The sequence below is a fragment of the Labrus mixtus genome, chromosome 3, assembly GCF_963584025.1.
Source record: "Labrus mixtus chromosome 3, fLabMix1.1, whole genome shotgun sequence".
In the NCBI taxonomy this organism is placed as follows: Eukaryota; Metazoa; Chordata; class Actinopteri; order Labriformes; family Labridae; genus Labrus; species Labrus mixtus.
The window spans coordinates 13,713,843-13,727,157 of NC_083614.1; the positions used below are offsets into that span (position 1 = coordinate 13,713,843).

At 40.4% G+C, this 13,315-nt stretch overlaps 2 protein-coding genes across 2 annotated transcripts; one reads left to right on the plus strand and one right to left on the minus strand.

The window, feature by feature from the left end:
* Positions 1-1,975: 1,975 nt before the first annotated feature.
* Positions 1,976-4,436, minus strand: mmachc (metabolism of cobalamin associated C). Its single transcript, XM_061032299.1, has 5 exons — positions 4,303-4,436; positions 3,069-3,266; positions 2,712-2,864; positions 2,387-2,563; positions 1,976-2,182 (listed from the first exon to the last, which is right to left on the minus strand). The coding sequence occupies exons 1-5, from the start codon at positions 4,390-4,392 to the stop codon at positions 2,003-2,005; spliced, it is 798 nt and encodes a 265-aa protein (XP_060888282.1). The 5' UTR covers positions 4,393-4,436; the 3' UTR covers positions 1,976-2,002.
* Positions 4,437-5,224: 788 nt separating this feature from the next.
* LOC132959369 (general vesicular transport factor p115) lies at positions 5,225-12,639 on the plus strand. The gene is made up of 11 exons (XM_061032315.1): positions 5,225-5,508; positions 5,738-5,762; positions 5,855-6,009; positions 6,743-6,824; positions 7,210-7,330; positions 7,414-7,472; positions 8,566-8,642; positions 10,255-10,346; positions 10,437-10,507; positions 10,601-10,747; positions 11,400-12,639. Exons 1-11 carry the CDS (start codon positions 5,443-5,445, stop codon positions 11,585-11,587), a joined length of 1,083 nt encoding a protein of 360 aa, XP_060888298.1. The 5' UTR covers positions 5,225-5,442; the 3' UTR covers positions 11,588-12,639.
* The last annotated feature ends 676 nt before the right edge of the window (positions 12,640-13,315 follow it).

Here is a 13,315-nt window from a genome sequence, read left to right on the forward strand (position 1 = left end):
CAAGATGGATAGAGGTTTTTGGCCCTTACTTTTACTCTGATGGCAGCTGGCAGGTCCTGTTTAAGCATCCTGTTGAGAAATGGATGGCTGACATCCAATGGAGGGTTATACATGGAGCAATAGCTACAAACAGACACAGAGCTCACTTTGACCCTGGCACTGGGGAGGGTTGTCCTTTCTGTTCACCGCCAGAGACCTAAGACCACTTAGTGGTGTCCTGTCCCCGTTTGGTTGATCTATTTAAAATGCTGCAGGAGTGGGTGGGGGTTTGGGAGCGGTTTTCTCTGTTCCCCTCTTTGTCTTTGGACCAAAATATACTCCCAAGAAATGCAAACTCTGGTTTTAATACATTTCATTTTTGCAAGTGCCAAGCTGGCATTCTGGAAATGTAGAAAAAAAACAGCTTGGAGTAGGCTGGGTGGACCCATTTGTGAAATTGTTCTTGCATCATTATTTTGAAATAGCTATTTAAGGATTTCATAGACTGTTTCATAAGTAAAGTTAGTTGGAAAGTAAAAAAAAAGTTGTCAGACTGAACTGAACAATAAATGAATGTTAGTGATGTTTGACTGAGAGTTAATGTTAGTGATGTTTGACTGAGAGTTGATGTTTGAGATGTTTGACTGAGAGTTTCGGCAAGGTTACTACAGGGCAAATACACTGGGGGGCGGGGGGGCTAATTAACTCCACGCTCTGCGTCTATGCAGCAAACTGAAATGCTGATTCAGTAAACAGCCTGGAAGGGAGGCATGCAGTAAGAGAGCGCGAGAGGCAGAGAAAGAGTATCTAGCGAAGTGATGGATGGAACGCTCAGAGGGACAAAAAGTATTAAATGATGGAAAGACAAAAATAATCCAAATATCAGAAAAACATGATTCATAAAATTGTTTTTGATTTTAATAAACTGAGGAGATCATTGGATTCAATTAAACAGTGACATCAGATTACCTACAACCAGTGTTTAATCTGAGCACTCTGTGCGTTTTATAAAGAGAAGACCGCCATCTAGAGGTCAAACAGGGGAATGGACCAACACTGAGACTACTGCAGAGCAGCAAAGAAACCACGTCAGTGTGTTTTTACACAAGAAGAAGGAGAGCTTAATGTGTGTGTTTTATGCGTGTGTGTTTACACAGGGATCCTCTAAAAAGTGCAGACAATGTTTTAAGATTCAACACAATGTTCACAGATTTCAACTGGTCATATCAACACATTTCTTTTTTCTGTGTTGTTGAAGTTATTTTGAGGAGTACTTTTTATAAGATCTTTATTAGATTTTAGTCAGATCTTTATTATATCTTTATTAGATATTTGTATTAGATGTATATTTGAAATGTATTAGATCTTAATTGGAACTTAATTAGATTTGTAATAGATCTTTATCAGTTCTCAATGTGATCTTTAAAAGATCTTTATTTATTTTTTACATCTCTATTACATCGAACAGCTGAAGAGAGATTTTAGAGAATTATCTCAAACTAAATAAAGTGGTTTAGTTAAAAACTGATCAGACAACAGTTAAACTTAATGTTTTGGTGTGTTTGATGACGTGATCGTCTGCATTTATTGATTAGATTAAATGAACATTAGAATCAGAACTTTTTTCTTCCGTCTTTTTTATTGATTTGTGTCTTTTATGCCCCCACTTTAAAAGCCAACAGAACTGTTTCAGAAAGTAAATAGAGTTAAAGCTGTTATGGTACGGACACGTGATGTAAAGACAGAGAGCTGAGATTTAAGGCAGACAGGAGATACAGGTAGACTCCAACACTTGTAGTTTCTGTGTTTCAGTAAAAAGGAGCAGAAATAATGTGTAGCCAAGGGACTGATGTGTAGAGTGAATTCAGTGTTTGTGTGTAACCATGATCACACAGCAGAAAAAGTTCACCTTGTACCTTAAAAGCAGGTTCACTGACTCTCACAAGCTCATCAGAGTTTAAATAAAGTTTCATTTGAAGTCCATCCAGCAGAGAGCACACATGTTCAGTCTTCTTCCTCTTTGTCAGCCGTGTCCGTTCAGCGTAATCTGAGTCTCAGCGGTCTGATCGGCCCCTTCTTTTCTCTGCAGGAAACCCCACGACCTCAGCAGAGCAAGCCGCTCAGAGGGAGGACAGGAAAAGTAGTCCCTCTGTCTCTGAGAGTATGTTTCAACTGGCGGGACGATGTTTCTGTAACTCCAGTCCTGAAGACACAAAAGACTCTGATTACTTTGATTTATCTCGATTTGAATGCAAACATGCAGTCAGATTAACTTCAGGGAAATTTAGTATCACAAACAAGAAGCAGGTTTCAAAATGTTGTTCTTTGATTTGAAGTTGGAATTATTTCAGTTACTCCAAATATGAGCCGAGCTTCAGCTAATGACAGGTGTGATGATGGTGTGTACCTGCCAGTGGAGGTTGAAGGCCTCCAGCAGCTTGACCCGTCCCTCCCTGCTCGGCACACAGTCTACAGGAAGAGGCTGCAGCATGTCGGAGCCCCCCCTCACATCAGCAAATACCAACAGAGCTCTGATTGCAAACCAGCCCCCAAACCGAGGGTGGACACACACCCCGAACATCTTCTACAACACACACACACACACACACACACACACACACACACACACACACACACACACACACACACACACACACTAATTATTTCATAATGGTTACAAACAGTTTTTAATCTAGGTTTTAAATAGTTCATAAAAGTTAATTATTCATTACTCTGTCTGTCCACGGCGGCTCTATAATATCACTCTGCTGGTAGTAAAATGCTCCTCCGGACACATGGGCCGCTGTCTGAGCCAGAAAACGAGGCCTCCTGCTGGGCATCAGCTCATAGTCATAGATCACCTCCACCTGCTGCCCCGGAAAACACTGAAGACAGAGAGAGACAAGTCACAGATAAATATGAAGTCATCAGTTTGTACTGCGATGTCATACAGTAAACCAGTCAGAAATTAATCCTCTCTGTCTATTTATGTTTAACAATATGTAACATATGATAACATAATCACAAACATGAACAGGCATACAATGTCTCACACACAGCAGAGGACACACCCTGTCTCACATACTGACCTGAAACACAGCAGACGACACAGTCTGTCTAACGCATTGATCGATAGGGTCACACACACCCCTAAAGGCCTGTCCCTCCATGAAGGGCAGGAAGGCTTTTTCAAACATGGAAGGAGTGCTGAAGACAACAACGGCCAAAGTGTCATCAGGATATGACAGAGCCAGGGAGGGTGGCAGAACGGCATTATACCAGCCAACCTAAGAGGCAGACAGGTAGAGAGAGAGTTTATATGAGCCAACCTGAGAGGGAGACAGGTAGAGAGAAAGACAGTGTTATACCAGTCAACTTGAGAGAGAGAGAGAGACAGACAGGTAGAGAGAGAGAGAGAGAGTTATACCAGACCACCTAATAGACAGACTAGTAGAGAGAAAGAGAGTTATCAGTGTTTCCCCTAGGTTTACAGCGTTGGGGGGGTGGAGACAAGCTGACATGCCGACACGGCGACACGACGACACAAACACTTGAAGGAATCTTGGTGTTCATGCGTTACTTTTAATGACAGATGTCCTTTTCTATCAGAAAGGTATCCCTAAATGACGTCTTTCCCTGATTTCTGACTCTATCCATTATCCTATCCCTACAATAAAGGCACAAAAAGCCCCCAAAAAATAAAATAAAATTAAAAAATGTTTTTTTTTATTGACCTTCAGGGGGGCAGGGGCGGCCCGCCCCCCCAATATAATGGTAGGGGAAACACTGGTTATACCAGCTGACTGGAGAGGCAGACATGTAGAGAGATAGACAGCAGTCATCAGGACAATCGTTTCACTTAGGCTTAAAACACTGTAGTGCATATCGCAGTTTCTACATTTATCTTGTCTGAAATAGTTTACATGGTGACGTCATAAAATAATAAATTATCTGAAATACTTTACATGACTCTTACTTTTTCTTTAACCTGCTGTTCATTCAGCAGGTGGCTGTGTTCAAGTGTGATTTATTTTAAAAAAGTATCTCTGACGCTACATTAAAGAACATACACAGCATTAGATATAACCAAAACACAGCATGAACTTTAACATTAAACTTAACCCACACACAGCATTACATATGACTAAAGATAACCCACACACAGCATTAAATATGACTAAAGATAACCCACACACAGCATTAAATATGACTAAAGATAACCCACACACAGCATTAAATATGACTAAAGATAACCCACACACAGCATTAAATATGACTAAAGATAACCCACACACAGCAAAGAAAATGAAAACGCATACACACCTTGAGAGGCTGAACCTCAAAGCCGAGTCCGGATAAACTCTCCTCCAGAGCTCCGGTTATTTTTTCCACACTGTCTGAGGACGCCGCCATTGCTGCTCGCAAACACAAAGCGATGGATTGTGGGAAATGTTGTTCTTTGGCTAACCTACGCCAAAAATGATTTCGTTTCCGCCATAGACTGTTTAGATTTTATAGTTTCCACTGCCGCTGACTTCTCCTTATTAAACAAACAGCCTAGACTTAAGTGAAAGAAATCTTAATTCTCTACAAGTTTGTTTCATGGTTAAATAAAGGTTAAATAATAAATACATATCTACACCAAGAGGACAAAAGACAAAGTCCTCCAAGTTTGCATAAATAACATAAAACGAATGTATATCAATAGTACATTACATAAAAATAGATAATATAGCACACCGTGATAAAGAGCGCAATAAACATAGACTGTCACTAACCCTCATTACTTAATAACTACATTACCCTGAAGACGTCTGCGGCGGCGTCTTTACGTCATCACGTTGCTGTTACGGGCTCCTTGATTCAAAAGTGGAGTCGTCAGGTTTTCAGTGAGTACCCTGATTAGCAGCTAACCTTAACGATGTTTTTCTTCACTTTAAATTGGTTTTAGTCTTTTTTTTTTTTAAGTTGGACGTTTATTTTATTTAGTAACAATTCATCTCACACATACATATATTAACGTAAAGGTTATAAACACCGAGAGAAACACGTTACCGGACCGCTGCTGCTATCTGCCTTTAGCTTGTTAACAACATTAAGGTGTTTAACGTTAGCCCCGCCCCCTTCACGTTATACAGTAAACAGGATAATACGTGTATTCTACTGTATAGTCAAGAGTTTAACCACCTGTAAAGTCCTTCAGCAGGTGGGCCAGGTCTGGGCAGGTCACTGGTTAACTGATCAGGCATCCCACCCTGATGATCAGCTGATGTTTGAATCCTCTACTTGTAATTTAATCTGCTCAGTGACACAGAATGCAACCTCACACACCGGTACAGATACTGATGCACCTGTCTGAGGTAACACCTCTGTCAGGTATTCTGTGACACTCTGTCAGCACACACACACACTTCCATTAGAAGTAAATACACACACACTGTGTTTGTGTCAGTTCCCTGAGTCATGAGCTGGGACCGACAGGTGAGCTCCCTCCTCTCTGTGGCTGATGGCAGCGTGGCGAAGATGAGGGTAAGTACCGTCAAAACATCTTCATCGTATTTAACATGAATATACCTCAGTGGGTCTCACAGTTGACATTACCTGTGTACTAGTGCTGTCGGTACTGCAGCTGCCTGAAGGTGTCACTAACTAACAGTCCACTCACCTGATTCAGAAACATGTTAAATGTATATAACCGTATTAACAGTAAAAAGATGATCAGTGACTGGCTGTGTTTTTTTTGTCTTTTTTTTGTTAGGAGAGACTGGGATCAGGAGGGGAAGGTGGGTCAACTGTGCATGTGTGTGCATGTCTGTGTGTCTTTGTGTGTGTGTTAAATCAGTCTGATTTGATTGATCCTCCTCTTCCTCGTCAGATTTGTTTCCTTCAAAGGAGACGATTATTGATTCTGATCCGGTCCCCCCCACTCCTCCTTCTCGCTGCCAGCTCCAAAGAGAGCGCCCCCTATCTGACAGCATTCAGTGGTCAGACGTGGCTGCTCTGCAGTTCCAACTACGGATACAGAGACAGGTGTGTTCAGAGAGCACTGTGTTCATAGATAGGTGAGTACATAACAGTTGTGTACAGAGACAGGTGTGTTTAAGTGGTGAGTGGTGAACCAGTATCAACAATGTCACTGGTATTATGTTCTTCCATGAAAGCGCAGCTTGGATTTGTATCTCCATTATAACAGGTCTACCTGATTCATGTTGAAATGAGCAGTTGTAAACACTGTAATTCCCTATGGCGTCCTTGAAAATCTCTCCTAATTATGGCTTCTCTAATTTGCTGATAAAAACATTCTATTTCCTAAAAATTCTTCACAAAAATGCCCCCTGTTATTATGATGTTGAAACACTTTTGTTGTGAAAGAGTCTTCTTTTTCTTAAGAACGTGTTCTTTCAGCTTAACACATCTCTGCAGGAGAGAAACAAGAATTAAAATCACAGATTCAGTAATAAGCTACAACATACACAACAGCACAGTGACTTATAAAAACATCTTTCTCTGGTCTTAAGCACAGAAATGATTCTAGTCAAACAAGCTTCTTTGTTGGGGAGAATGAGGGCCGTAGTATGAATATATGTTCATATGTGCAATCCCCTTTAGTACTATAACACCGTAATGTAATATCATTACTGCAAAAAACAGCATACTGTGATATGAATCCCAGGACATATCGCCCACCACTAATGTGTGTACAGAGACAGGTGTGTGTGTGTATAGTGATGTCATCACTGAGAGAATGTTTCATGTCTTTCAGGAGATTCAGTCTCTGACGCAGAGAGTCATCACCATGGAAACGGAGAGATACATTCAACGCAGCCTTATCCAGAAACTACAGGGTAACCTGTTGCTGACATCACAGCTACACAACTTCACACTGACAACAAGCTCATCACATACACTGTATATGAGAAGTGGGCAGGGCTACAGCATGGTCACCCATTGGTCTGTAGAGTTCTCTTTAAAATACTGTAGTCTATTTAGTTCACAGATAGAAATTACACTGTCTCTGTCCTAGTTGACAGGTAACCATGTCAGTGACTTGTCATTCACAGGCAGCCCTGCCCTCACTCCTCCCCTCTTTCTGGTTTATTGACTCTGAATGGGACTATAATTTACTAAATTAACATTTTAATTTTTTGATCAGAAGTGAACATCTATGTCTCTCTCTGTTTCTCTCTGTTTCTCTCTCTCTCTCTCTCTCTCTCTCCCTCCCTCTCTCAGAAGAGGTGCAGAGGCTGGGGAACAGGAGGGGGGAGGAGTGGAGGACGGAGGTGGTATGTGAGCTCAGCAGTCTGCGGGGACAACTCACAGGAGCCACATTTCTAGGCAACCTGGAGGACAGGTGCATTATGGGTGTAGCTGTGGGGTGGGGTGGGTGTGTCTTTATAGAAAAGACCTTATGAAAGTGTTCTTGTGTTTCTTTAGTTTGAGCTCAAAGCTCCAACACCAGAGGAGCGACATAGACCTGGTGAAAACACAGCTGAGTGAGTGTCTCTCTCTCTCTCTCTCTCTCTCTCTCTCACTCTCTCTCACACGCTCACACACACACACACACTCACACCTAACAGACACCTCTCCCCTGTTACCCCTCTGTTACAGTCTCTGAAGACAGCACAGAGGGGGGTCACTTAATCCCCCCATTTGTCCTCTAATAGGGCTTTCACACTTGCAGAAAACTCCTGAAAAATTCCTGATATTTCCAGGACGAGCTGCTTGTTCAAACAAACAGCCAAAACTTTCACTCGGACTTTATCTGGAGTTTCTCCTGCCAGTCCCAAGTGAGCCGATGTGAGAACGCAGCAGGATATTATCCGGAGAATTCACCTGAGCCTGTATCAGAATCAGAATCGTGTTTTATTGCCAAGTACATTTACACATACAAGGAATTTGACTAGGTGTATTGGTGCTAAATTAATTAATTAACAAGGAAATAACGCAGAACTAGCAACAACTTAAATAATACAGTATAAGAAGCTATTACAATATATGAAATATAATTTAAATATGTAAAATATAAAAAATAAAAGACACAAAATGTACAAAAGGTGCAATGTAGTGGACTATGATAAAAAAAAAATACTAATAATCTTACAGTGTATATAACCTACTCAGTAGGAGGGGGTGGTGATGTTTATGTCCTGTGACTGGAGTCACTGCATAGGCTGTCTATACGTGGCCACTAGGATCTCCATGCACACAATTAAATGGCTGCATTATGTTTTGTTCGCCAGTATGTTTTTCTCCGCACTTTTGTTGATATTGTGATTCCGTTGAACTACACATACAGTTGATATGAAGGCAAATATTCTCAGTATAGTGTCATATGGCAGACTCTGTTGCTTTGTCCGCTACTTTCACATCACGTCTTACCTCTGGAGACACCCCATCCCCCCTCCTGTCTGACAGGGATAGTCTCCCACTGTGTGGTGCATATGTGAACAGCCAGATCAAGAGCGGTCCTCCTGATATTATCTATATATTTATCTAGTGCATATGTGTAAACAGCTTGAGACTTTCAGAGTGAAGGAGATAACTGACAGTCTGAAAAGGGTCAGTGTGCGTTCTGTGGTCTAACAGGGGTGCAGGAGGAGGAGCTTCTCCACCTGCAGAAGGAGACCAGAGAGAGCAGGAGGCAGGGACAACACACCTGCAGGGTAAATACACACAGTAACACACACACAATATAATACACACACTGTATATTATACAGTGTATGTTATGTTAAACAGTGGGTAACACACACCCACACACTATATAATACACTCACATTGTAACATTGTTTCAGCACTAGATAATAAAAAAAACACTGTGCAGCACTGTTTGTAGATTTGCCCGAGGCATTTGTCACAGTTGACCACTTTTTGCTTTTGCAAAAACTCCATTATTTAGGGCTTGATAGCAATAGTTTAAAGTGGTTTCATACCTCTCTGATAGGTTCCAGTGTGTCAAGATAGGTGATGTCAAGTCCTCTTTTCTCAACATCACAAAGGGAGTTCCCCAAGGTTCAGTGCTTGGTTCAATGTTGTTCACCATTTATATAAATGACATGACCACTTCATTACACATCTGCAATCCCCATCTTTATGCAGACGACACAGTCCTTTTTACATCCTCAAATATCATTCATGATGCAACTGAAAATCTGCAGAAAGTTTTTAACCTTTTAAAAAATCATCTGCACAGCCTGAAACTGGTCCTGAATTGTGCAAAGACTAAATGAATTATATTTTCAAATGCAAGGCATTCTGACTATAGCAGTGTTCAGATTCCTTCTTGTAATAATATAGTAATCGAGAGAGTGCAATATAAATATCTTGGTATCTGGATAAATGAAAAACGTACTTTTAAAACACACATTGAAAATCTCTTACCTTAACTTAGAAATAGAAATACATCTTGCTCCCCTTCTTTTACTAGGAAAATAATTATTGAGGCAGTTTTCCTTTCTGTTCTTGATTATGAGGATCTTATTTACGGACGTGCAGCTAGCACTACTTTAAAACCTTTGGAGGCAGTGTATCACTCTGCACTCATTCTTTTCTGGAGACATCTATGGGACACATCATTGTCTTCTGTAACTGGTCTGCCTGCTCTTAATATTAGAAGAGACATTTATTTATTTATTTATTTATAAAGCCCTTTTAAATAAGCTTCCTGCGTATCTTTCATCTATGCTTTGTTTTAACGAGGGTAGCCACAATACACAGTCGCAGTCATGGCTCACCCCGCAGGTTCCTAGAATCCACTCAGAGTTAGGAAGGTCTGCTTTTAGTTACTACACACCAAACACTTTGAATTTGCTTCAAAGACATTTTAAGACAAACACATTATTAACACTGTGACAATTCCAAGTTTTAATTTCTGATATTATTGATTTGAACTGTTTTTGCTTTTAACATTTTAATTGTTCTTACTTATTATTTTTACTCTATTTCATTGTATTTTCTTGCCTTTTAACTAAATGTACTGTTTTATTCTTGCTGTTCTCTTGCTTTATCTGCATCTTGCCTCTTTTCTATGTACCTCGTAACATTGCAAATGAGGGTTCTCTCTCAATGTGTTTTCCAAGGATTTAAATAAATTAATGATGACATTGTTCAACACATGAATAATAATAATATGAATAAATACATAAATGAATAATACATACCAGTAAAACACACACATTATAACTAACTGAATGTGTGTTCATCTCTCTCCTCTTTTTTTGTCTCTGTGTGGTTCATGTATGTGTTGTGTGTGTACTTTGTGTTTGTGTTTGCTCAGACTGTGGAGCAGATGACTGAAAGCTTCAAGTCTCACAGCTGTGATATGACAAAGAGTGTTTCTGACACACACCGAGAGGTCCAACAGATCAGGTGTGTGTGTGTGTGTGTGGTGTGTGTGGTGTGTGTGGTGTGTGTGTGTGTGTGTGTACACCAAACGCATTAATCAATACATTCAAACAGGTCAACTGTGTCACAGCTGAAGGAGGAAATCAGGACTCTCAGAGAACCTCTGCTGTCAGCACACACACCAGGTGAGACCCACACATACACCAGGTGAGAGACACACACCAGAGACTCACTCACTCACACACACAGTAGAGTGTAACTGTTGTGTTGTGTTTCAGGGGCGTCCCCGCTCCTCTCTCTCCCTCGCAGAGGACTCAGACCTGAGGTGGACTCAGACATGGACTCGGACGATTTAAGTCTGACGCCGAGTCTTGATGAGGTGAGCTCAGATGACCTGTCCTGGACTGACCACAGAGACCCTACAGGTACACACACACACATACACACACACACACATGCCAAGTCAAGTTTTTTTTGTATAGCATGTTTTAAACAGCCTCAGCTGACCAATGTGCTTTATGGAATCAGCATCATTAAACAGATAACAAACATATTGAAATCATGGAGATCGCAGTAAAACATACTAACTTTTAATACAATACACAAAACACATTTTTTAAATAAAATATTGTTTTAGCTCATTTCAAAGGCCAGGGAAAAAAGGTGGGTTTTGAGCTGTGCTTTGAATGAATGTAGTGAGTTAGCGCCTCTGATGAGGGGAGCCATTTGATTCCACAAACAGGAGCCTGCAACTGAAAAGGTACAGTCATCCCTGAGTTTCTGCTGAGTCAGAGGGACGACCAGGAGAGACTTCTCATAGGACCTGAGTGATTGTCCTGGGGGCGGGGTAGGGGATGAAAAGTTCTGATTAATAGAAGGGGTCTAAACATGGAGTGACTTAAAAACAAGTAATTTAAAAATAAACTTTTAAAATGAATTCTAAAATCAACAGTGAGTACCTGTTAAAAATCTGGCAGCAGCGCTTGCACACACACACACACACACACACACACACACACACACACATACACACAGTGGTTGCTATGGAGGTATGTGACTGTTTTGTCCTCCTATCAGATCTTCATCACAAACACCTGAGGGATCAGTCTGGACCCTCACACCGGTCCACTGCAGATCCACACCTGCAGGATGAGAAGGAAGATGATGATGATGACGATGATGATGATGACAACGATGATGACGATCTCCATAACAACATAGTGAACCTTGATGTGGTATCTGACCTGAGTCTGAACGATCTTTGACCTATATTTCAGACTTTTTGTGTTAATTGATCACACCAGGGGCCCATTTCTGAAAGAAGGTTCAACAAACCCTCAGTCTAATCCTGAGCTCTGAGTTGATTTACTCTCAGATGGGAAACTCTGAGTTTTTGGTTCCAGATCAGCAGATTTCAATTTGTTAAATCAACTCTCTCTCGGGTTTGAGTGACCTCCCCTTCTGAAACGGATAACCGTTTCCCTCATTTCAGGGTTTCCCTCATTTCAGGGTTAACGGACTCAGTTTGCACAAAACCTTCTTTCAGAAACGGGCCCCTGATGGCTGCAGAACAGACCTGTTGTTGTTATTGCTCAACTGTATTTTACCATCGCTGGTCACTCAGAGTGTCCATACAGATGATGTATGATGTTCGCATCATATGACTCATGTAATGTTTCAAAGTTGTTACCTTAAAAATATTACATCCTGCATTAAAGCAGCTCCTCTCGAGATCTCTGAAGATTTCACACAGATAAAACATCACATCTGTGAAAGTGCTGTTTCTCTGAAAAGAGGCTAGAGAAAATGACTGCATAAAGTGTTAAAAATGTGAGTAAAGGTTTGTTCATCAAGTCATCAAGACGGAGAGAGATAGAGAGGGGGACATTGAATTAAAGAGGCGAAGAGACAAAATTCTGTTTCCTTCATGGTCCTCCCTCCTTCACTAGGATAAAAAGCTAGACAGATACATAGATACATAGATTTGTATTTAATATGGACATCACAATTACATTGTACAAACAAGATGCATTGTTTGCATGTTTTAGCACACGCATCCTCAACACTTGTCCACAGGCCTTAAAGAGGTATTGATCCATCAATCTGTGGGTGTGGCTGTGTTATTCCTCAGGCTGTTGTATGTATGTATGTATATGATATATCTCATAGCCACATGGGGGTGCTGTTAATCTATCAATGGTCCTGTGTGCAGAAGTAAAATTTAAAGGTCTGCAATGGTTCTTGTTCCTGGTGGTTATTTTACGGCTCATGCTCAAACTTGAAACTCATCTTTTGAAGAATAAAAAAATATGTTTGATGTAGCGTTCTGTTATGAGTCTATATTTAAACACAGTGTGTTTTGTTTGAGGTTTAGAATCAGACTGTTGTTGGTTTCCTTCGTTGTTAAAAATGTTATAACTGTTGTGTTACAGCACTAACGTGTTCAATTTCAGATTCCTGTGAGAGCTCAGCCTTACACAACCTGCATGTTCAGTCAGTGTCTCCTTTTACATACAAGTAAAGCAAATAAAAAAAACTACATGAGATCATTATGATAATAACATGATTAAATATATTATTGTAAGTTATTAAGAGGTTTGTACAGGGCACTTTTAAAAGGACATGTGACCAAGCAATGAGTCTTCATCATCTTAATCAGCTTCATCATCATCAGTGCTGCAGCTTCATCATGTCAGAATCACATTTAATTGGACAGAGGGAGAAATGATTCAAGTGTTATTAATGTGAGAGAGAGCCACAGTAAAACCACATTATGCAACAGCAGTTATTTGACCTAATGATAGAGCTTTAGGACCCTAGACTGTAAATAAAAATTATTGTAAAGACTAATAATAAACTTATTATAATGATCTAATGAAAACGTAATAAGAGAGTTGTCTTGTTTAGGTGCTTGTCTTGTGGTTATATCAAATTAAATGTCAGGTTATATTTATAATGTTAAATATTTGGGTGGAAGTTGACAAGTTGGTTGG